The sequence below is a fragment of the Chiloscyllium plagiosum genome, unplaced genomic scaffold, assembly GCF_037043375.1.
Source record: "Chiloscyllium plagiosum isolate Xiang-an unplaced genomic scaffold, Cpla_swu_hap1 HiC_scaffold_10, whole genome shotgun sequence".
NCBI lineage: Eukaryota > Metazoa > Chordata > Chondrichthyes > Orectolobiformes > Hemiscylliidae > Chiloscyllium > Chiloscyllium plagiosum.
Window position 1 is genome coordinate 89,670,960 of NW_028270148.1, and position 24,273 is coordinate 89,695,232.

At 41.0% G+C, this 24,273-nt stretch overlaps 1 protein-coding gene across 1 annotated transcript in view; it reads right to left on the minus strand.

The window, feature by feature from the left end:
• Positions 1-295: 295 nt before the first annotated feature.
• Positions 296-24,273, minus strand: part of polr3f (polymerase (RNA) III (DNA directed) polypeptide F) — a 35,460-nt gene continuing 11,482 nt past the window's right edge. The window contains exons 3-9 of the mRNA XM_043696336.2: positions 23,188-23,255; positions 18,269-18,336; positions 17,157-17,269; positions 13,748-13,891; positions 11,288-11,395; positions 6,130-6,321; positions 296-810 (exon numbers count right to left, since the gene is read on the minus strand). Coding sequence (XP_043552271.1) covers positions 733-810; positions 6,130-6,321; positions 11,288-11,395; positions 13,748-13,891; positions 17,157-17,269; positions 18,269-18,336; positions 23,188-23,255 — 771 coding nt within the window. The 3' untranslated portion in view covers positions 296-732. The remainder of the gene's footprint in view (positions 811-6,129; positions 6,322-11,287; positions 11,396-13,747; positions 13,892-17,156; positions 17,270-18,268; positions 18,337-23,187; positions 23,256-24,273) is intronic.

Consider the following 24,273-nt stretch of genomic DNA (forward strand, 5'->3'; position numbering starts at 1 on the left):
TCAATCTGCATTCCTCTGGAGTTTCTTCAACCCTGCACTGGTGGCTGCATACTCAGTTGCTGAGATGAAAGCTGCTGAATTCCCTTGCTAAACTTATCCACTCCTCTGCACTCATCTACCCCTTAAAACCCGCATGATTGAATAAGCTTTTCTTCAAATATACAAGTGTTTCCTGAGTTAACGGTCAAACTTTGTCTGATAATGTTGCTGTGAAGTGCCAAGATGTTTTATTGCAGTAAACATATAAAAATAAAGGTTGTCGTAGCTGCAAAAACAAAGAGCTGAATACTTGTAATAGTCAATCTCAAGTCTTTGAACAATAAACATTTTATTCAACTGTCTTGATAACTGTCAAGTAAAGTTTAAACCAGAAATGTATGGATACAAAATAAATTAAATGTTGTTCTATTAAAATAAAAACCCTCAGCTTTAGTTTTCTTCCTATCACATTCAAAACTCTGCAGATTCAATTCTTCTCATATCTTGCCATTGTGGGCCGAGCTCCATCCTCATTTCCATTAATTATTCATTGAAGGGGGAGCTAGGAAAGTACGATGAAAAGAACAGAAGGATTTTTTTGAAGAAGGATTGAAAGAGTCTTGGAGAATAAACACTGTCATAGACCAGATGGAACACAATCTGGCCATGCCAAAATCCATCCAGGCCATGCCAGCAGTTTTAAATGGTCCAACAATTGATCTCTAAAGTCTGTCTTTGTTATGCCAATATTGGCTAGAATTCCAGCCATTCTGTCATATAGATGCAGGTCGATGGAGAAATCTCCCCACCTTCATGGCAATCGTCAAATACCTGAAAAGTATGAATAGAGGAATTAAACACAAACAGAATAGGACAAGCAATATACAGAACCAACGTAAGCCTACAAATCAACAGAGCGGTGCAGCATCAAGCAGGTATCCAAAAATTAAAAAGAAATCCTTCTGCTTAATACTGCAGTTAACTTTTGGAGAAACACAATTTGAGATGCTCGGAAACAAAAACAGAAATTTCTGGAAAAATAGCAGGTCTGGCAGCACCTAGTCATATAAACATGCAGCACAGTGAAAAAAGTCCCAGTCTATCCTGCCTCAATTTAAAACCCACCAGTCCTGGCACCATTCTGCCAAATCTTTTGTGAACCATCTCTAATTTAAAAATATCCTTCCTATAACAGGGTGACCAGAACTGTACACAGTACTCCAAAACTGGCCTCAATCAATGTCCTGAACAACCTCAATATGAGGTCCCAACTCCTATACTCAATGGTGTGAGCAATGAAGGTAAGCGTGCCAAACACCTTCTTAATCACAGTCTACCTGTGATGCAACTTTTAAATTGTGGAGAGAAAGCAGAGTTAATGTCACATTAAAACGTAAAACATTAACTCTGCTTTCTCTCCACAGATGCTGCCAGACCTGCTGTGTTTTTCCAGCAATTTCTGTTTTAGTTTGATCTCAGATTCCACAGTTCATTGCTTTTTATTTTTAGGTGATGATCTGTTTAACAACTATGTTTCTCTGGAAGACAATTACTTGTTTAAAAAAAAAGACAGACTTGTTTGCCTATTCAGTCAATGAAGTACATTTTGAAGTGTAGTTATAGTTGTATGTTTAAAGAAAAGAAAAACAGCCCAATTACAGAGCATTGATTGTTGAACCTGCAAGCAATCACCTTGGATTAGATGTCCAGAGTTTCTGCCTCCTGAGAGAGTTTACATAAACTTATTGGGAGGGGGGAACATCATCTAGTATACTAGCAACTCAAAGGACTGTCAGCAGCTACGTAGAGAGGGAAGATCATATAAGTGGAAATGGCTCTTTAAGTTGTGGATGAAAAGGAAACGGCAGTACTAATGTGTCTTCTTTTCCAAAACAGCAGTACCTGCAGCAGTCTAATATGCAAACTCAGGAATTCCCTTACTAAACCTCTTCTACAAGATCTCCATTAAACTTTTCTTTTCTAATATCTCCTCCTTTGGCTTCTGATTTATCAAGAACCTTGGGAAAAATTTCTGTATTAATGCACAAAGAAATGTTTTTGTATGCACAGTGACATATTACAACTCAAAACTGTGGTGTTAGTTGCAGCAAAATAGCCAAATACAAAATACAAAATAAAATAAAATAAATAATTTTGGGAGCAAGGGGAGGATTTGAAAATACTATTAACGACAATTTTGCTGTCATTAAAAGTTCTGTCAATGTTTTTATAACAATAGCTCTGCACTCTTTCAATCATTACAGTTACTCCATTGCTGTGATAACAGTTCTAGGAGAACAGTCTGCCAGCAATGAGCAGCAGATAACAGGTGTTGTGTATATCAAAAACAGCAATAAAAACTTGAAGTCACAAATTAATCCAAACTGAAACACAGGAAAAGAAGAACATGCGATTTTCCTAAAATGCATCAAAAATTGAAATCTGTGGAGTATGCACTTCCAAAACAAAGGAATGTAGAAGTATAGTTTATATTTAACCACTGATCAGGAAGTCAGCATAAGGGACTTTTGTAAAAACTATGCATATTTTAGTTGGAAAGATAAAGCTGAAAAATGCAAGATTTATGATTAGCTTGTTTTTAGAACTCAAAAGGAAAAGTGGGACTGAAACAGGATTTGGTAGTTTTGCAAGACATGTTGGCACTAGATTTTCTTTGAGGGGGAAAAGAAAGTAACTGTCGAATATTAACTTGTGGATTGGTTCAAATAACAGTCTTTCACTGAACTGAGAGAAGACAGAACAGCTGGAACAAGGCCACCAAAAAGACTGTCAGCAAGCAAAATCACTCTGTCAGGGCAGGCGATGGCATAGTGGTATTATCATGAAACTATTAATCCAGAAACTCAGCTAATGTTGTGGGGACCTAGGTTTTAATCCTGGCAGATTGTTGAATTTGAATTTAATAAAAAAATCTGGAATTCTACTGATGATCATGAAACTATTGATGACAGTTGGAAAAACCCATCTGGCTCACTCATGTCCTTCTGCCATCCTCACCTGATCTTGCCTACATATGACTCCAGATCTACTGCAATGTGTTTGACTCTCAATTGCCCTCTGAAATGGTTTAGCAATGCACTCAGTTGTAACAATCAAAATCTCAACACAGAAATGAAACCACTTAGCAGTGACCCAGAAAGATAATCTCCTGCTGATTACCATACACCATTCTCCCTCAGCTGATGAATCAGTACTCCTCCAGTTGAAAAGCACTTGGAGGAAGAACGGAGGGTGGCAAGGGTGCAAACTGTACTCTGGGTGGGGATTTCAAAGCCCACCATCAAGAGTACTCTGAAGCAACACTGCTGGTCTGGTCTGACATCAAGGGAGCTTACGAGAAAAAACATACTTAACCTCATCCTTACCAATCTGTCAGCTGCAGATACATCTGTCCGTGACAGTATTGGGAAGGGTGACCACTACACTGTTCTTGTGGAGACAAAGTCCACCTTCATATTGGGAAAACCTACAATCATGTTGATACTATCATCATGCTAAATGGGACAGACTTTGAAGTGATTGGGCATCCATTACACAGTATATGCTATCAACAGCAGCAATTCCAAAACAATCTGCAAAGCCAGGCCTAACATACACCCCATCCCCCCACATCCACACCCTCACCACACTCCAAAACTCAACCATCACCATCAAGCCAGATTCAATGGAGACAGCAAGAGGGGATGCCAGGAGCAGCACTGGATATACCTAAAATGAGTTGTCAACCTGAGGAAGCTGTCAAACAAGATTACAAACAACTGGATCAGATCCAAGCTGTGTCACATCCAGTCACGAATAGTGCTGAACAATCAAACAACTCACTGGAGGAGGTGATTTCACAAATATCTCCATCCCCAATAACGGAAGAAGCGAACACATCAGCACAAAAGATAAGGCTGAAGCATTGGCAACAATATTCAGCCTTAAGTGCTAAGTGGATGACCAATCCTGGCCTCCTCAATGGCCCCAGTATCACAGATACCAGCCTTCAACCAATCCAATTCACTATGTGATATTAATAAACGACTGGGAGCACTGGACAGTAAAAGACTATGGATCCTGACAACATTCTGGCAATATTACTGAAGACTTATGCTTCAGAACTTGCTGCAACCTTAGCCAAGTAGTTTACAGTACAGCTACAACACTGGTATCTACTTGACAATACAGGTATTCCTATATTCAAACATCAGAACAAATTCAACCCAGCCAATTACTGCCCCAGTTTATTCTTGAACACCAGCAAAGTGATGGAAAGTGTAATCAAAAGTGCTATCAAGCAACACCTGCTCAATGACATTCAGATTGGCTTCTGCCAGGGTCACCGAACTCCTGACCTCATTACAGACTTGGTTCAAATGTAGACAAAAGAGTGGAGTTCCAAAGATGAGGTGAGAATGACAGCCCCTGATATCAAGGCTGCATTTGACCAAGTGCGGTATCAAAGAGCCCTTGCAAAACCGGAGTCAATGGGAACTGGGGAAAAGCTCTCTGCATCATCCCTGGCACATTGGAAAATGGTTGTGGTTGTTGGAGGTCAGTCATCTCAGCTCCAGGATATCTCAGTAGAGAATCCTCAAGGTACTGTCTTAGGCTCAATGATCTTCAACTGTTTGATCAATGACCTTCCCTCCATCATCACAACGTCTGAAGCAGGGATGTTTGCCACTGATTGAACAATTCACAACTCCTCAGATACTGAAGGAGCCCATGTTCAAATGCAAGATCTGGACAATATTCAGGCTTGGGTGGACAAATGGCAAGTAACATTCGCACCATACAAATGTCAGGCATTGACCATCTCCAATGAGAGACGAACCTACCACCGCCCTTCACGGTGTTATCATCAACATTCTTTGGTGTTACCCTTAACCAGAAACTAAACTGTACTCGCCACAAGAACAATCAGAGACTGGAATACTGCAGTGAGTAACTACTCCCCTGACTTTTCAAAGCCAGTCCACCACCTACAAGGCACAAGTCAGGAGTGCGATGAATAGTCGCCACTTGCCTTGATGGACGCAGCTCCAACAACACTCATGAAGCTTGACACCATCCAGGACAGAGCAGCCTTCTTGATTGGCACTGCATCTGCAAACATTCACCACCTCTGCTCAGTAGCAGCAGTGTTTTACTATTTACAAAATGCACTGCAGAAATTCAAAGATTTTGCTGAACACCTTTCAAACCTATGACCACGTTCACATAGAAGGACATGGGCAGCAAATACTTGGGAAGACCACCTTCAAATTCTCCTCCAAGCGTCCAAGTGAAGTTCACCTTCACCGATGCTGGGTCAAAATCCAGGAATTTCCTCCCTGAATGGCATTACAACCCACACCTAGACTGCAGCAGTTCAACAAAGCAGCTCATCACCATTGTCTCAAGGGCAACTAGGGACAAGCAATAAACACTGGACAGCCAGTGAGCCATCCATATCCCATGAATGAAAAAAGATAAATAACACACAAAAGACTTTGCAAAAAGAACAAATTGTTAACTTAAGCAAAGACCCATGCTCAATTGACTCATTACTGAACTGATGATTGCCTCAATTGGCATCATGATATCATTACCAAAAGGGAACTGTGAGAACGTCACCTAATTTCTCCTTGAGATTTGGATTCTGACACATAAATCTTGCGCCTGTATTTTCCACCAACTTCTTCCTACAAAAACTATTTGTCTCATTTTCCCATCCTGTGTGAGAGCAAATGTACATGCTTAGATTTAAAGGGGGCTTAGTTTAAATTTGCAAATTAATGAATAATGTTTGTCATATGTTAAAGGATAGTTTTGCTATAATAAATTAAGTTTTGTTTTCTTCTTCATTGACGAAATTCGGAGAATTTTCCTTATCTTAGACAGTGATACAGTGGAACATTAACTATCCTTGACCTTAAATTGGTCATATTTCACATTTGTGCTGAGTTCTAAAGCTCAACATCCAGTGCATTATTTTTAAATCAGTGTTGTGACACTGCGCTGTTAAGTATTATCTACAAATGATAAACTAATAGAGGTCGTTTTCAACTCTAGTAATTTATTTCTCTAACCCAAGTAGCAGGGAGTAGCTAAGATGTAATTAAAAGGATAACACATAACTAGCCTAGAAGATAACATACTTACTGGGCACATTCCACAAGGTGTCCGCATCAAGCCAGTGGGCTGAATGATGAGATTAACTGCCCGATACAGCTTCATTTGTCCATCCACACTCCCAACAGTCCCTTCCTTTGCGGCTATGATGGTCATCTCCACTTTTCCGTCATATATCAATGTATTCAGAATGGTTTCAATGTCTTCCATAGAGAGTTCCACCTGAGATTACAAAAGCTATTGAAGTTATTCACAGTCACTGAGCAATAGAGAAGATTCACAGACTTTTTTTTATTTCATAAATTTACTTTATTCATAAAATAATTTGATGGTCTGTACAGTTGGTCATGCCATACATACATAAACATTTACATAGAGATCAGAATTTATCATTTGTACATACAGGTCTGTACATTTATCAATCATATATCCATATATTTAGCTGAGGCGTCAGCAGAGCCCAAATGACTGCGTGAGCCCCCTGTTCTTCTTAGGCAGGCAGATGTTACATGGTGGTCTTTCCCCATTGTGCCTTGACGGCAGCTGCCCCAAGCTTCAGCGCGTCCCTCAACACGTAGTCCTGGACCATGGAATGTGCCAGTCTGCAACACTCAGTCGGGGTCAACTCCTTCAGCTGGAAGATCAACAGGTTTTGGACTGCCCAGAGAGAGTCCTTCACCGAGGTGATGATCCTCCAGGCACAGTTGATGTTCGTCTCGGTGTGCGTCCCGGGGAACAGACCGTAGAGCACGGAGTCCCGCATCACGGCGCTGCTCGGGACGAACCTTGACAAACACCACTGCATTCCTCTCCAGACTTCTTCTGCGTAGGCACATTCCAGAAGGAGGTGTGTGACAGTCTCGTCCCCCCCGCAGCCGCTTCGAGGGCAGCGTGCGGTGCGGCTGAGAGTCCGGGCGTGCATAAAGGATCTCACAGGCAGAGCCCTTCTCACCACCAGCCAAGCCATGTCTTGGTGCTTGTTGGAAAGTTCTGGCGATGAGGCATTCTGCCAAATGGCTTTGACAGTCTGCTCAGGGAACCGCTCGATAGGATCCGCCCTCTCCTTTTCCCGAAGGGTCTCAAGGACACTACGTGCTGATGGACTTGTGGTCAAAGGTGTTTTTCTTCATAAACTTCTCCACAAAGGACAGGTGATACGCAACGGTCCAACTACTCGGAGCGTTCCGCCGCAGCGAGGCCAGGCCCATCCTTCGCAACACCGGGGACAGGTAGAGCCTCAGTATGTAGTGACACTTGGTGTTTGCGTACCGGGGATCCACGCACAGCTTGATGCAGCCACACACAAAGGTGGCCATCAGGGTGAGGGTGGCATTGGGTGTATTTTTTCCCCCGTTGCCCAGATCTTTATACATAGAGTCCCTTTGGACCCGGTCCAACTTTGACCTCTATATAAATTGGAAGATGGCTCAGGTGACTGCAGCAGCACAGGTTCTGGGAATAGTCCAGACCTGTGCCACGTATAACAGCAATGACAGTGCCTCACACCTGATGACCAGGTTTTTTCCCCGCGATGGAGAGCGACCAGTTTCTGCCTCACTTTGCTGATACGCTCCTCCTAAGACTTGGCGCACGCCCCAGCTCTCCCGAACCAAATACCCAGCACCTTCAGGTGATCGGTCCTGACGGTGAAGGGGATCGAGGATTGGTCGGCTCAGTTCCCGAAGAGCCCCCGAGGCCCATTCAAACTGGTCACATTTGCACATGAGTCTGCGCACGGACAGCGAATCCGAGCAAAAAACGGTGACATCGACATCATCCATGTACAGGGAGGCCTTAACCTGTAGGCCCCAGCTGCCAGGAATAGTCACCCCTCTCAGGCTCGCATCCTTCCTGATGGGCTCGGCAAATGGCTCTATGCAGCACACAAACAAGGCAGGAGAGAGAGGGCAGCCCTGTCTGGCTCCAGATCTGACTGGGAAGCTATCTGATTCCCACCCATTGATTGAGACTGCACTGACAATGTTGGTGGACAGCAGTCTGATCCAATTGCAGATTCCCTCCCCAAAGCCCATTTTGGACAGAACAGACAGATTCCCTCCCCAAAGCCCATTTTGGACAGACACAACAGAAAACTCAAATGTACAAAAAAGTCAAGCTATTTGTTGGAATGAGAAGTGATTGAGTACTAGTCCAATCCAACAACTGTTTTAGTGATTAGTACTGGTGATTTAGTGATGACGCAGCCCATTAACTTTCAGCAGTGGTTCCTTTAAAATAGGAACAGAACAGTAGTTTTCTACATATAGCTACAGAACCAGTAAACTACGAATCCAGAGGATATAGTTATTTAAATAACAAAATATGGATGGGCATGAGTGTAAGTCCACTGTAAGGACTGGCCGTAAACCCTTTGAAGAACAAAACAGGTTTATTGAGTTTAGTCACTGATGAGCAATTGAACTCCAGATATCTGTCTTTATCCATATTCCTTAACAATGTTAGTTGGCAAAAATCTGTTTTAAAGTTAACAATTGATCTAACATTTTGTCACTAATGGCAATTAATGTTTCAAATTTCTACCACTTGTTGCACATGCAAATGTTCCCAATTTCAATCCTTAAGTTTAGGGTCAATATTTTTTTTGAAAAAAGGTAATACACTTTAGTCCTATACGGAACAACCCAAAGCAATAATTTCTCTGTATTTCAATACATCTGCTCCCCTTCACATCAACTTTCTTGTTCACTGGTAATGGTAATAACCATAATTTATTAAATCTCAACTCATAGATTAGATTACTTACAGTGTGGAAACAGGTCCTTCGGCCCACCAAGTCCACGCCGACCCTCCTTCGAGCAACCCACCCATATCCATTCCCCTACAATTACTCCTTCACATAACACTACTGGCAATTTAGCATGGCCAATTCACCGAACCTGCACATTTTTTGGACTGTGGGAGGAAACCGGAGCACCCGGAGGAAACCCAAGCAGACACGGGGAGAATGTGCAAACTCCACACAGACAGTTGCTTGAGGCAGGAATTGAACCCACATCTCTGGCGCTGTGAGGCAGCTGTGCTAACCACTGTGCCACCATTCCGCCGCTTGACTCTGATGGTCAAGTTACCATGCCACTAAATATATGCTAAAGTCTTTGCAAGACCAACAGGTCCAAGCTGTCAGGAAGACCAGAGCTGTGCTGAAGTACAAAGGACAGTAGATTTGCAACCTAGTTGTGCTAGTGCTCTTGCAAAGGAAATTCACTTGTGTCTTGGTCTCATCAGACCAAGTTTAGAATCTGTCAGTAATCACTCCAGTATAGATGGGAATTGGGTCATGCTGCATTTTTTCTTCCCAGGCAACTTTTAGGGTGTTGAGTACCTTTCGGGTCGAATGCAGAGACAATGGACTTGGTTATCTTCAACTTGTAGAAACGTTCATCCATTTTTGACAGGCCAAAGTTTAGTGCGGCCTCTGTATCCTGGAAAGATTTTGTCCGAGTTGTCAATACAATATTATTGGCAAAAGTAAATTTTCATGATGGGGTTGGCATGTAGCTAACATGGATATTAAAACAGGTCTGCGCCATAATGTCTTGTGGGAGATCACTGAGTGATTCTAGAGAGCTGGCTTTGTCCCATCAGTAGATCTACATTGCAAAGTAATAGAACAATGTCCACAGTAGACAGGTACATGATAGCAACAGGAGCAATTTGAGCAGCAATCTATGTTTCCATACTATTGTAAGTTTCATAGATTTAAGAGCTTTTCAAGGGCTTGTTTACAGAAACTGCGATATATTCATCCATGGCCACATCTGCCTTCAAAAGTCGATGTGAAAGATCCCACATACCATTTGAAAGAAGAGTAGGGAATTCTCCCCAAGACTTGGCTAATATTTAACCCTCAACAATCATAGCTGGAAGATGAAGGCCATGGTTTGATAGCAAATGACAGATCAATAGTGCATTTTAAATGATCTTTGAGAAAGCTGCGCACAAAGATCTAGCAATTCGTGTGGTATGTTGCCCCCTCTTCTTAATGGCCATTTAAGTGAAGTTAATGGGAATGATTTGGTGTGTAACAACAGTGATGTCAATTAAGTAACCAATTACACTGAAGCACTGAGACATAGCAAACCAGGATGCTAAAAATACTTGAATTTCACTTTTAATCCAAATTTTCAGATAACCAAATTCTCAATTGGACTAAGGTAAAAGTTGGCTCAGTGGTTAGCACTGCCACCTCACCGCGCCAGGAACCCGGGTTTGATTCCAGCCTCGGGCCACTGTCTGTGTGGAGTTTGCACATTCTCCCAGTGTCTGCGTGGATTTCCTGTGGATGCTCTGGTTTCCTCCCACAATCCAAAGATGTGCGGATCAGGTGAATTAGCCATGCTAAATTGCCCATAGCGTTCGGAGATATGTAGGTTAGGCGCATTAGTCAGGGGTAAAATGTAGGGGAATGGATCTGGGTGGGTTACTCTTCGGAGGGTCAGTGTGGACTTGTTAGGCTGAATGGCCTGTTTCCACACTGTAGGGCTCTATAAAAATCTGTGAAAGATATGGAAATTATTAAAGAGACACTTAGCATATACAAATATAGAATTAGCTCTTTCAGGGTTAGTTAGAGTTTAACAATAATTATGAGGTTATTATGGTGTTGAAAGCTCAGTTATATGTTATTCAGTGCAGTGATGAGTGATATAGATGCCAATCATATCACAAGGACTCCATATCACTCATGCATTGGAGTGCAAACAGTTGGATTTTATCTCATTAGCTTGAGTTAATCAAGAATGTTCAGTGCTTTGTGGTTCTCAGACTGGTATTAAAGATAAAGAATGACAATATTATCCCACGATATAGAGTACAGCGGTTATGATGGCAACCCAGCATGGTGGTCAGCTAGTTCCCCTGTGGAAAATCATCATCAGTGTCAATAAGTGGTGAGACTGGTACAATTACAACATTTAAAAGACTTCTGGATAGGTATTTGAATAGGAAGGGTTTAGAGGGATGGGCCAAATGCTGGCAAACGGGACTAGATTAATTTAGGATATCTGGTTGGCATTGACAAGTTGGACCAAAGTGTTGGTTTCTGTGCCGTAGATCTCCAGGACTCTAACTCTATGACCTGGTAACCTTGACACTCAATTATCTTCTAACCAAGTAGGACAATATTTTCTGTGACAACTCAAACATTCAACTTTCCAGTTTTCTATACCTTGCTGATACCCAATTCACAGATGTATTTCCACACTTCGTGGGATGAAGCAAATGAACTGTTCCTCTGTACCACTGGACTTTGTTTACTCTCACGAGCCACTTCTGCCTATAGGGAACACATAGTTGTTTTCATCATTAGTCTCAATTTCCATGTAATAGTGCTCAATGTAATGATTCAAATTTCCATTCATTACAGTGGTGTACAGCATTCTCTGCAGTTATATCACTTATAGGTTTACATTAAGTATCAAACACGTCTAACAATGTGCAACGTAACATTAGGAAACCTAGACTCAAAAACTTGGATGCAAGTAGTTTGATATTGTTAAGTTGAAGGAGTGTACTGTACCTTTAAGAAAAACTGAATGCTGTACTGATCTGAGAGCTTACAAGCACATATGTATATGACTAGATGGCAATCCCAGAGAGTATTGGAAAGTCGAAAATATGTAACATTTGGCTGTAAAATGGATACCTGAGTTTTGGTTGCTGTTTGACAACAATTTGAATTTATCCAGTTTAAATTATGCCCCAGGATATTAAAACCCAATCGAGTTTAAATTTATTGGTTCCATGTCTGCAAAACAATTAGACAATCAGATGTTGGGGGTACAAAAATGTGGCCATTTTGAAAATTGGTCAGAGAGCAACTGCCATAGAGGCAGCTCCAAGAAATTAGGAAACACTCTCTACTTTTTCATTTGCAACATACTCACAGCCAAAAGAAAGAAGATGACCCAGGGAATTCAGCAGCCAGAAGAGTGAAGTCATAGAAGACGACAGTGGCTGTGTGGTATTGAAACTAAGTTGATGTAATTTTAATAAGCGTCTTATTGGAACAGCATATTATTATGGAGTTGGAGGCAGGTAATAAGCAGTTAAGAGAAAGGGGGGCTTAGAGTTGTGAATAGTTGTTGTTTAACGTTCACTTTTAGAGATTAAAAAAAAATAATGTTATTTTCTTTAAATAGTGGAATCCGGGAGTTCTCTATCACTCATATTTTAACAGATGGTGAGGCGGGGTGAGCTTTTCTGGGTGTTTGGTTTCATTAACAGAGGGGTTCATCACCGTGTCATCACAATATAAGGATATTTTAATCATAAAGAACAATGGAACCTCAGGAATATGCTGTTTGTTCACATAGTGGATACCCATTTCTCAGAGCAAGAGCTCTGTCTGCATCTGACAAGGTCAGGGTTCAAATCTTATAACAAGTGAGTTCTGCATAGTGTTATCAGGTCCAGAACCTTTTAATGGATTTGTTTTGATGACATAAAATTTTTCCAGCTTCACTCTCAACTCTCCATTCTTAAATTAGACTTTAATCAATATATCTGTTTGTTGTTGCTCAGATCAAATGGCTTTTGGAGAGATTTGAGCAGTGTATATGACACATGCAAAGAGCATTTCTTTGTATTTATCCACATTTTTTGATTATGGACTAAAATGGAGGAAAAAAATGATCAGCTCAAGAATTAACTCAGCAGACCCTGTGGTCAGGGATCACAAAACTGCCTTCTCAGTCTTTCCTTCCAACTATAACACCCATTTCCTTTTCCTTGATTGTGTATGTAATGTGTAGAGAGGGAGCGTGTAAGGGGACTAGAGTTTTAACTGGTAGAGTTTTATGTCTATGGTTCATTAGTGTATATATGGAGTTTGACTATTTTTACAAATAAATTTTTTTTTGATACATTACTAGTCAGTACTTTCAATGAACCAAAGTCTGAAAGGCAAATAAATTTGAGAATACACTGTACTTTCCAAAAATATTTAACTTCTGTGATGACATCAGGAATAGCAAGGCTTGATTTCCAGCATGCTCACCCTTGCATAACAATGCACATGGCAATAGAACTGTTTGAGACAGGCACAATACAACAGAAGGTAATTTCCTCACCCTCACTGTTAAAATCGCATTGCAGTTTAGCACCAGTGGCAAATACCTGTCATTCCCTTAACAACAAATTTACTAATTCAGAAAGCACAATGTACTGTAAAAAACTGATCATGACTTGTAGATATTAGAGCTTGGAGAAAAGTCTAGAGGAACTTGTGTGATTGACAGAAACAATAAAAGGGAGGAGAATAGGACTACAGAGGAGGATAAATTAGTCTTGTCACTGACTGATAAAGAAATGAAGCACTAAAGCCATTTGCAAACTCTAAAATAGGTACAAACATGGTGGGCTAAATAGTGTAATGTGCTGTACTGTTTTACGTTCTATGTTTCTTTTAAACCTGATTAAGCCAAATCATTATCAGACCGATACTTTTTATAGCAAAAGAGCAATCTTCCAAAATGTTTAGATTAAATTATATGTACAAGTCACAAGCATGATCTCTCATTGTTGTACTTCGTTGTTGGAACACCTACTACATTACACATTAAATTTTCCTGATTCTGTAGAAGTAGTGAGAGTGAGAGAATGAGAAAGTAACCTTTCTATGCCATACCTTATTCTGTAAGAATTTGAAGCACTGCTGATTCAACACCTCCACGAACTCGGACTCAAAATCCTGGTCACTGTACCATGCTCCACCAGTCACAGATCGATCTGGCTGCAGATTATATAACATGTATACTTTTTTTTTCGAAGCCTGGAAGGATAGAAGATAATGGTTGTTCTTGTTTCTTGTGGAAAACACTGGAAAGACAATATTCATCACCTTAGTTGACGAGAGGGCATCAAGAATTAACCATGAAGAGAAATGCTGGAGCAGTATATAGCCCAGAATACAAACCAGGCAGAGACATGGTGCAGGTAGGGATTTTTACATTCATCCACCAGGCTTTACGGTCCTTCACCTAGAGCCAGACCTCAAGTTAATTTTTCTTCCAAGCTCGATTTCACAATTTGCAATGCAGAGTTTCAACTCAATATCTCTATTGCTAGACCAATCTTTTCTATTGTTGTTAATTGTTTTGGTGCAAGGTAATGCATAACTGGAACAAACTTTAACCTTTGACATTCTTTGCTGAGACCAGGATATCGCAAACTTGCTGGCAAAACTATATAGTGGACAGGTTTCACTATTCTAGCACTTAGACCACACCACCTCTCTAATGGGACAGACATTCAAATTGGAAAGTTACTATGCAACAAAAGATAAAAAAAAACAGGGTTTGTCCTGGAAATTGTAAGAACAGCAGTGCTGGAAATCTGAAATAAAATCAAACACAAAGTGCTCGGAATACTTAAAAAAATACAGTCAATGTAAAATACAAGGAAATGACTGGCAGAAAGAGACCAGTTGGTCCAGTTAGCCTCCACAGATTCACGACAGCTGACCAAACACTTGTTGTGTTCTGGGAGATGTAACCAACCAAAGAAAAGTCCAGAGTCAACAAGAGGATGGGGAAGAGGAAGAAGAAGAAAAACACACTCCACATTCCCACTCACACAATCAAAATCTATCCAGTAGATCACATAACCTCACCTGGGAGTGAGGTTCCATATAAGACATGTAGAAAATCATCCATAGAATAGACAATACATGTCTCAACTCTGTATAAGAACTCAATTTCACAAGTATGTTTTTAAAATGTTGAAAGTAGCTTCCACTCCACTTTCGTCTTAACCCACAACAATCGGAGAAATACTTTCAAGGAATTTTCAAGAGGGAAGATTGGAAAATACTTGACAGGAACATTGTTGAGGGTTAAGGGGATAAACAGAGGACTGGAAAGTGTATTTGGACAGCCCTTTCAATAAAAGATGACACAGAAGGATGGATCTCCTTTAATGCTGCAAACACATTTTAACTTACTCATAGTTTTAATTCCCCTTGTAAGTGCTGCTGGGAATTTAATTCTGTCTCAGCCCCTCCATGAATCAGAGCCCATCATTTAATTTTAAACATATTCACAATCAAATCCATCTATGATTCTGCAGCAGGAGATAACCATCATGAGCTCAAAAGCCCCATCATCCTTAGATGAACAGGTAGCACCCAATCTGAGTCGGAAGATAACATTTCAAGGCCTATTCTCGAGATTTGAACCTATCATCTACACAGAAGCTCTCAGGGGATACGCTACTGTCCTATCCATGCCCCTCATGATTTTATAATCCTCTACAAGGTCGCCCCTCAGCCTCCGACACTCCAAGGGAAAAACAGCCCCAGCCTATTCAGCCTCTCCCTAAGGCTCAAATCCTCCAACCCTGGCAACATTATTGTAAATCTTTTCTGAACCCTTTCAAGTTTCACAACATCCTTCCAATAGTAGGCTATTCCAAAATAGCCTAACCAATATCCTGTGCAGCCACAACATGACCTCCCAACTCCCGTACTCAATACTCTGACCAATAAAAGAAAGCATACCAAACACCTCCTTCACTATCCTATCTACCCTCTATTCTATTCTACTTTCAAGGAACAATGAACCTGCGCTCCAAGCTCTCTTTGTTCAGCAACACTCCCTAGGACCTTACTATTAACTGGAGAAGTCCTGCTCGGATTTGTTTTTCTAAAATGCAGCAGCTCACATTTATCTAAATTAAACTCCATCTGCCACTCCTCAGCCCATTGGCCCCTCTGATCAAGATTGCGTTGTAATCGGAGGTAACCTTCTTTGCTGTCCACTACACCTCCAATTTTGGTTTTCACCACAAACTTACTTAACTGTACTTCCTATGTTCACATCCAAATCATTTATATAAAAATGACGAAAAGTAGTGGATCTAGCACAAATCCTTGTGGAATTCCACTGGTCACAGGCCTCGTCTGAAAAGCAACCCTCCACCACCAACCTTTATCTTCTACCTTTGAGCCAGTTCTGTATCCAAATGGCAAGTTCTCCTTGTATTCCCATGAGACCTAACCTTGCTAACCAGGTTCGCTGGGGAACTTTGTCAAACACCTTACTGAAGTCCATATAGATCACATCCACCACTCTGCCCTAATCAATCCTCTGTGTTACTTCTTCAAAAAACTCAATCAAGTTTGTGAGACATGATTTCCCATGCACAAAGTCATGTTGACTATCCCTAATCAGTCCTTGCCTTTCTAAATACATGTACATCCTGTCCCTCAGGAATCCTTCCAACAATTTTCCCACCACCGACGTCAGGTTCACCGATCTAAGTTCCCTGGCTTGTCCTTACCACCTTTCTGAAATAGTGGTAGCACATTAGCCAACCTAGAGTCTTCTGGCACCTCACCTGTGACTATCAATGATACAAATATCTCAGCGAGGGACCCAGCAATCACTTCCCTAGCTTTCCACAGAATTCTAGGATACACCTGATCAAGTCCTGAGGATTTATCCACTTTTATGTGTTTCAAGATATCCAGCAGCACCACCTTTGTAATATGGACATTTTTCAAGATGTCACCATTTATTCCCCCACATTCTGTATCTCTGATGTCCTTCTCCACAGTAAGCACTGATGCAAAATACTCGTTTAGTATCTCCCCCATCTCCTGTGGCTCCACACATAGGCTGCCGTGCTGATCTTTGATGGGCCCTATTCTCTTCCTAGTTATCCTTTTGAACTTAATTTTATTTTTAAAAACCCTTTGATTCTCCTTAACCCTATTTACCAAAGCTATTTCATGTCCCCTTTTTGCCCTCCTGATTTCCCTCTTAAGGTTACTCCTACTGCCTTTATACTCTCAGGATTCTCTCAATCTCTCCTGTCTATACCTGACATATGCTTCCTTCTTGAGAGCTTGCACTGCATAGACAGCTACACTTCTCACATCACAACCCTTCAAAAGCCCTTAATTGTTGCCAAGTGCTTTGAGATGCTGAGTTTGTAAAATATGCTATTTAAGGGTTTACATCTTGATGCAGTGTGATAAGGTGGAGAACATTCACATATCCAAACCAACACAACAAGGAAGTCGTTACCATACTCACAGCTACAGATTTGACAGCTTTAATTAGTTTTTTGCTCTCCATGTTCTTGAGGATTTTGTTGATTTCCGTCAGTGGAAGGTTACTCTTGTATCGAATATCTCTGCTCCATATCCCTATGAAAAATCAATTTAGATCAATGGAACTCAACAATTAAATTTAAAGGTGCATTAACTCAAAGGAACCAAAATTCAGACGTTCCAGTTCTACTATTTTAAATAATATGCAGAGACGAATTGATAATTTTATTGAATCACAAGTATTAGTGAAACTTTCATAAGCTTCTGACTTCGTGACAAGAGTCCCACTCAGTCGCCCAATTACAAAATTTAGACGGAGAGGTGGAGGGTGTGTCAGAGGTGTCGTCTTTCAAATCTTCTCAGTTGACCAAATGAATTCCATTCCACTACTTTGAAGATGGGCAAAGCAGATTTCCAATACTTATCCCTCATTTTTCCTGCATTGTAGAAGACATTGACCTCGTCATTTATTATATTGCAGTATAAGGGGCTTTGAGGTGTGTAAATTAGTTGCTGTGATTACAACGTTGCAATAGTGCTTTCACTTTAAAAGAAATTCATTGACTGCAATATATTCTGGGATATGAAAGGCACTGTAGAAATGAAATTCTCTCTTTTCACTCGAACAAATAAAGCAATTACACTTAAAGCTGCACAATGCTCTTCTCTACGTAGAATAGAGTAACAATATTGAGAGAGTTGGGTTTCTCAACCCATCCCAAAACAATAAATACTTCCACAACCTCTCCACGAAAAGGAGGGAAGAGAGAGTTTAAATGGAAATGAGCTACATCAAAATGTCTCTGAAACCCATGACATGCTCTACAATGTGCTTCCATCATTGTAACTGAGCAGTTCTAAAGGTGGAATATGAAGAATAGAAATGTATTTTCAAATCATATACATTCAGACCAGTGCTCTTCCGTTTGGATCACAGGGTCCTGCTAGGATTCCAAAGGGTCATTTTTATGCTGAGATTGGTTGGTAGTGGGGTTAAAGAGAGAAGGGATGCAGGATGTGATGGAAGACATCAAGAACAATTTTTAAAAAGGATTATAAGCTGCTTGTGAATTTGGAGGATTTTAGCTGCTGTACCTTTATTTCCAGCATCTTCTATGATTTGATAAACCAGTTTTTCTTGATTGTCAGAACCCTTCATTTTGCTGTTAAAAGAAATCCACACATCTAATTAAAAGGTATACTAAAGACTGCAGCAATTCTGAACTTGGAGTTAAACATCAACTCAAAAGGGAGAAGTGTTGGTAGGTAATAAGATTCTATACCACGAAGTAGAAACAGAAATGGGGTTTGGCTTGCGCTGTCAATGCCCTAAATGGAAAAAAAAACCCAAGAGTGGTAATATTCCAAAGTATAGAAATGGTTGAATATGAACATAGGAGTTATGGTTAGTAGGTTTGCTGATGACACCGAAATTGGTGGTGTATTGCACAACCAAGAAGGTTACCTCGGGTTTCTAGTGGACCTTGATTAGATGGGCCAATGGACTGAGTGGCAGAGTAAGTTTAATTTAGATAAATATGAGGTTCTGCATTTTGGTAAGGAAAATCAGGGCAGAACTTATACACCTAATGGGAAGGTTCCAGGAAGTGATGCTGAACAAAGAGACCTTGGAGTGCAGGTTCATAGATCCTTGAATACGGAGCCACAGATGGACAGGACAGAGAAGACAGCGTATGGTATACTTGCCTTTATTGGTCAGTGCATGGAATATAGGAGTTGAGAGGCCATGTTGCGGCTGTAGAGGACATTGGTTAGGCCATTTTGGAATACTAAATGCAATTCTGGTCTCCCTGTTATAGGAAGGATATTGCAAAACTTTATGTTTTTCCCAGGAGCATTGGAGGCTGAGGGGTGACCTTACAGAGGTCTATAAAATGATGAGGGGCATGGATAGACTGAATAGACAAGTACTTTTACCTGGGCTGAGGCAGCCCAGAACTAAAGGTTTAAGATGAGAGGGGAAAAGATTTAAAAGGGACCTAAAGAGCAACGTTTTCATGCAGAGGATGGTGCATGAATGGAATGAAATGCCAGAGGAAGTGGCAGAGGCTGGTACAATTACAACAGTTAAAATGCATCTGAATGGATATATGAATAGGAAGGGTTTAAGAGGGATATGGGCCAAATACTGGCAAGTAGGATTAGATTTATTTAGGATATCGGGTCAGCATGGATGAGTTGGACCAAAGGGTCTGTTTCCATGCTGCACAGCTTTATGACTCTATGTGTATGACATCAGTGCTAAAAAGAGCAAGATGGAAGTGTGTAAATGAAGGAGTAGCAATTAATCAGAACCATACAGCACAGAAACAGATCTTTTGGTCCAACTTGTCTATGTTGACCAAGTTTCCTAAACTAATCTAGTCCCATTTGCCTGTGTTTGGGCCATATCCCTTTATGTATTTGACCAAATGTCTTTTAAATGTTGTACCTGTACTGCAGTTACCACTTCCTCTCGCAGTTCATCCCTTATACAAACCACCCACTGTAAGAAAATGTTGCCTCTCAGATTTAAAAGGATCTGGACCAGATGGGCCAATGGGCTGAGAAGTGGCAGATGGAGTTTAATTCGGATAAATGCGAGGTGCTGTATTTTGGGAAAGCAAATTTTAGCAGGACTTATACACTTAATGGTAAGGTCCTAGGGAGTGGTGCTGAACAAAGAGATCTTGGAGTGCAGGTTCATAGCTCCTTGAAAGTGGAGTCGCACGTTGATAGGATAGTGAGGAGGGAGTTTGGTATGCTTTCCTTTATTGGTCAGAGTATTGAGTACAGGAGTTGGGAGGTCATGTTGCGGCTGTATAGGACATTGGTTAGGCCACTGTTGGAATATTGCGTGCATTTCTGGTCTCCTTCCTATCGGAAAGATGTTGTGAAACTTGAAAGGGTTCAGAAAAGATTTACAAGGATGTTGCCAGGGTTGGAGGATCTGACCTACAGGGAGGGGCTGAGCAGGCTGGGGCTGTTTTCCCTGAAGCGTCGGAGGTTGAGAGGTGACCTTAGGAGGTTTACAAAATTATGAGGGGCATGGATAGGATAAATAGACAAAGTCTTTTCCCTGGGGTCGGTGAGTCCAGAACTAGAGGCCATAGGTTTAGGGTGAGAGGGGAAAAATATAAAAAAAAGAGACCTATGGGGCAACTTTTTCATGCAGAGGGTGGTACGTATATGGAATGAGCTGCCAGAGGGTGTGGTGGAAGTTGGTACAATTGCAACATTTAAGAGGCATTTGGATGGGTATATGAATAGGAAGGGTTTGGAGGGATATGGGCCGGGTGCTGGCAGGTGGGACTAGATTGGGTTGGGATATCTCATCGACATGGACGAGTTGGTCCGAAGGGTCTGTTTCCATGCTGTAAATCTCTATGACTCTATGTTACGTCACCAATATCCTGTACAATTTCAACATGATGTCCCAATTCCTATAGGAGGTAGTGAGGACTGCAGATGCTGGAGAGTTAAAGTGTGGTGCTGGGAAAAGTACAGTAATGTTTCAGGCATGCCCCTTCATCAGGACTGGGGAGGGGAAAGGGGGAAGGGGGGAGAAAGAATGAAAGAAAATAAATAAAACCAAACAATATTCTTTCCCACTTATTCACTCCACCCTTCCCAGTGATCTATCACAACCACCTAGCTTCGCCCACCTATTGCCATCCCACTTAGCTTTCCCCTAGCCCCATTGCCCTCCCGCTACTTATTTCTCAGCCCCCTCCCCCATCCCCAGTCCTGATGAAGGGTTATGCCAAAAACATCGACTCTCTTGCTCCTCAGATGCTGCTTGACCTGCAATACTTTTTCCAGCACCACACTTTATCATCCCAACTCCCATACTCAATGATCTGAGCAATAAAGGCAAGCATGCTAAATTCTTTCTTAGCCACCTTGTCTATCTGTGACACAATTTTCAATGAACTATGTACCTGCACCCTTAGATCTCTCTGTTCGACAACACTCCCCAGTGGAGTCATGCTTACCTGTTTTGATGGTTCTAGATGATGCTAAAAATTCTATGATGCTATTTTACAGATGAGCAAAACGATGTATCCTATCTTGAAGCTTCCACTAGAAAAGAACTTGAACATTTCTCCCCCAGACCTCTGTAAGATCGAAACGCTTTCTCCTCCATTTCACAATTCTGGAATCCATTTCATAAGATCATTCAAATTAGGAAGAGTAGGCGATTCAGCCCCTCAAGCCTGCTTCAACATTCAATAAAATGATGAATGAACGGTTTGGAGCTTCAATTTTACTTCCTTGCCCGTCCCTAGTGACCTCCGCGTCAATCAAAAATGTAGTACAGGCTTGAAATATATCCAACGACTTAGCCTCTGCTACTTTCTTTCGAAAAGAATTCCAGAGAAGTAATTCCTCCTCATCTCCACCTTAAGTGGGCCACCCCTTTTTTTTCGTTGGCCCATGTTCACAACTACTCAGTCTCTGTGAGGAGTAGTTGCCTTAAATTTACATTTCACTGGTTTTACCACTGTCTCCTTTTCCATTAGTTTAACTTAAAGTAATGTCTGAATTTTACCACCCATGAATGCCCTCTGCTAGTTCATATATATAATCTCGAAGCAGGAAAACACACACTGTTTTGTCCAAAATGTGGCATTTTAGCATCTCTTAACAAGAGCAAGTCACTCCTCAAGTGTCTTTCTGCCAAGTGCCTCTGAAGTCTATATATTGCACTTATCTCACCATTCAATTCATTTGGATTCTGCCCTTTGAAATCTAAAAATTGAAAGAACTGCGGATGTTGGAAATCAGAAACAAAAACAGAAAACTTGATGCCATGTTTGTAAAAGTATGATAATGAGAGAGTGGTAAGGCTGAGAACAGCAAGAGGTTTTGAAATCTTTAGAATTAAGAGCTGAAAATGCAAGAGATCATGTCACAACTCCTGGTGTGAATGCAACTGGAAAGGTGGGAATCAGATGGAGGGTGAAGAATGATGCAGAATAAAAAGAATTGTTGAAAGAAGCCTTACTCAAAGTCGTACTGGTGAAGCAAAGGAAAGCGCAAAAAAGGCCAGTGATGAGAGAAAAACCAGAGTTAACAATAAAGTCACACAGATCACCTTGGTGAAACATAACATGCATTCCCAGAGAGGATACCAGAGAAAGTGCTGCAAGAACCTTTCTGATTGAAGAAGCCAAGTTCAGTTGTTTTGACAGTTTTGGGCTTTGTGGAGAAAAAAATGTTTGGCACAACATTGGAATAGAACTTCCTGTAATTGGGTCAGAGCCTGCAGTGACTGCCAGGAGGTTAAAGGGAACATTAGGGGACGCATAAGAACAGGAGTAGGCCATTCAGCCCCTCACATTGGTCTGTATTTCAATTAGTTCATAGTCAATTTGAATCTTAACACAAATTACCCTTCTTTATCATTAAAATATTCTAGATTATAAAAATTTTACTTTGGAGCCACCATGCTCCAAAGTCTACTCTGCTGACAAATGAAAAGTGAGATGGAGGAGGACAAAGGAATGTGTCCAAAAAGCAATATACTGGAGAAACAAAATCTTCAAAATGTGGAGATTGCATTTAATTCTGCTATTCCTCAGATTCTTCTGCCATCTACCACTGTAGTTACTATCCACTTTTCAAATAGGGTCAGCCATTGGTCCCAACCACCATTCCCAGTAATCCAGTCCAGCCCTTAATAAATCCCAAGGTAAAGAAATGATTCCGGACATGAGTCCTAATTTGACAATACTTCAGAACCTTGTACCGGCAATGTTTGTCAAAAGAAAATGCAACAAACTAAGTCAAGGTCTAGTCTTTTACTGCCAATTACCCCAACACACCTGTACATAGCTGGAAGTGGAGCTAAAGGTAGAAAAGTGAAGTCAAACGTAGACATCAGCCAAGATCTAACTGAATGACAGAATACACTCTCCTTGTTTCTGTGTACTTTCCACAATCCAATAATCCAAAATGATACAAAGTTAATATTCACATAGTTACGCAAAATATTAAAAGAGGTCACTCACCTTGCAGTCTGAGTATCCTTTATGCGATATAGGAGACCTGAAGTACCCCTTAACAGATCCAATTGGCCCTGAAATAATTCAACAATGTTACTTACTGAATGAAATGAAATGAAACAGGAAAGAAAAAAGTGCTCAAAGATGTATTCAGCAACATTACTGCAGTTAAATTTTTTAAAAGGGTGGCACGATGGCTCAGTGGTTAGCACTGCTGCCTCACAGCGCCAGGGATCCAGGTTTGATTCCAGCCTTGGGCGACTGTCCGTGTGAATTTTGCACAATTCTCCCGGTGTCTGCGTGGGTTTCCTCTGGGTGCTCCGGTTTCCTCCCAGAGTCCAAAGATACGCAGGTCAGGTGAATTGGCCATGCTAAATTGCCCATAGTGTTAGGTGCATTAGTCAGAGGGAAATGGGTCTGGGTGGGTTACCCTTCGGAGGGTCGGTGTGGACTTGTTGGGCTGAAGGGCCTGTTTCCACACTGTAGGGAATCTAATCTAATCTAATTAAATAACTTTGCTGATTTGTTGCACTCTTCAAGCCACTCACGTAAGGAGATTAAATTACATAGTTTTAAACAATAGGGGAAAAAAAACCCACTGGTAACGAAAACAGACTTAAGCACCAATACAACGCGCACAAAACGAACAGAAAAGTGGTATAAACCTCAAGTTATCTAGCTAAGCCTGCCGTCACAGCACCTTCAAATGACTTCAAAGTCACGACTTTAACATTTAGTAAATGGAACGGCAAACAGAGAAGCTGAAATTACATCAAAAGACATGTACAAGAGTACAGATGATGACACAACACCACCACTTACAAATCCTCCATGTAACCACAAACCATCTTGATATGGAAATATGTGTCAATGTTCCTTCGCTATCACTAGGTCAAAATAGTGGAACTCCCATCCTAACAGCACTGTAGGTATACCAACACCAGATAAACTGCAGTGGTTCAAGATGACAGTACACTTTTTTTTAAAAAGCTTTTAAGGAATGGGTAACAAATGTTGGCATTTCTAGAAACATTCAAATCCCCATGACAAAATAAAATTACAGGTTAATCACACCCTGTATCCATTCAACAC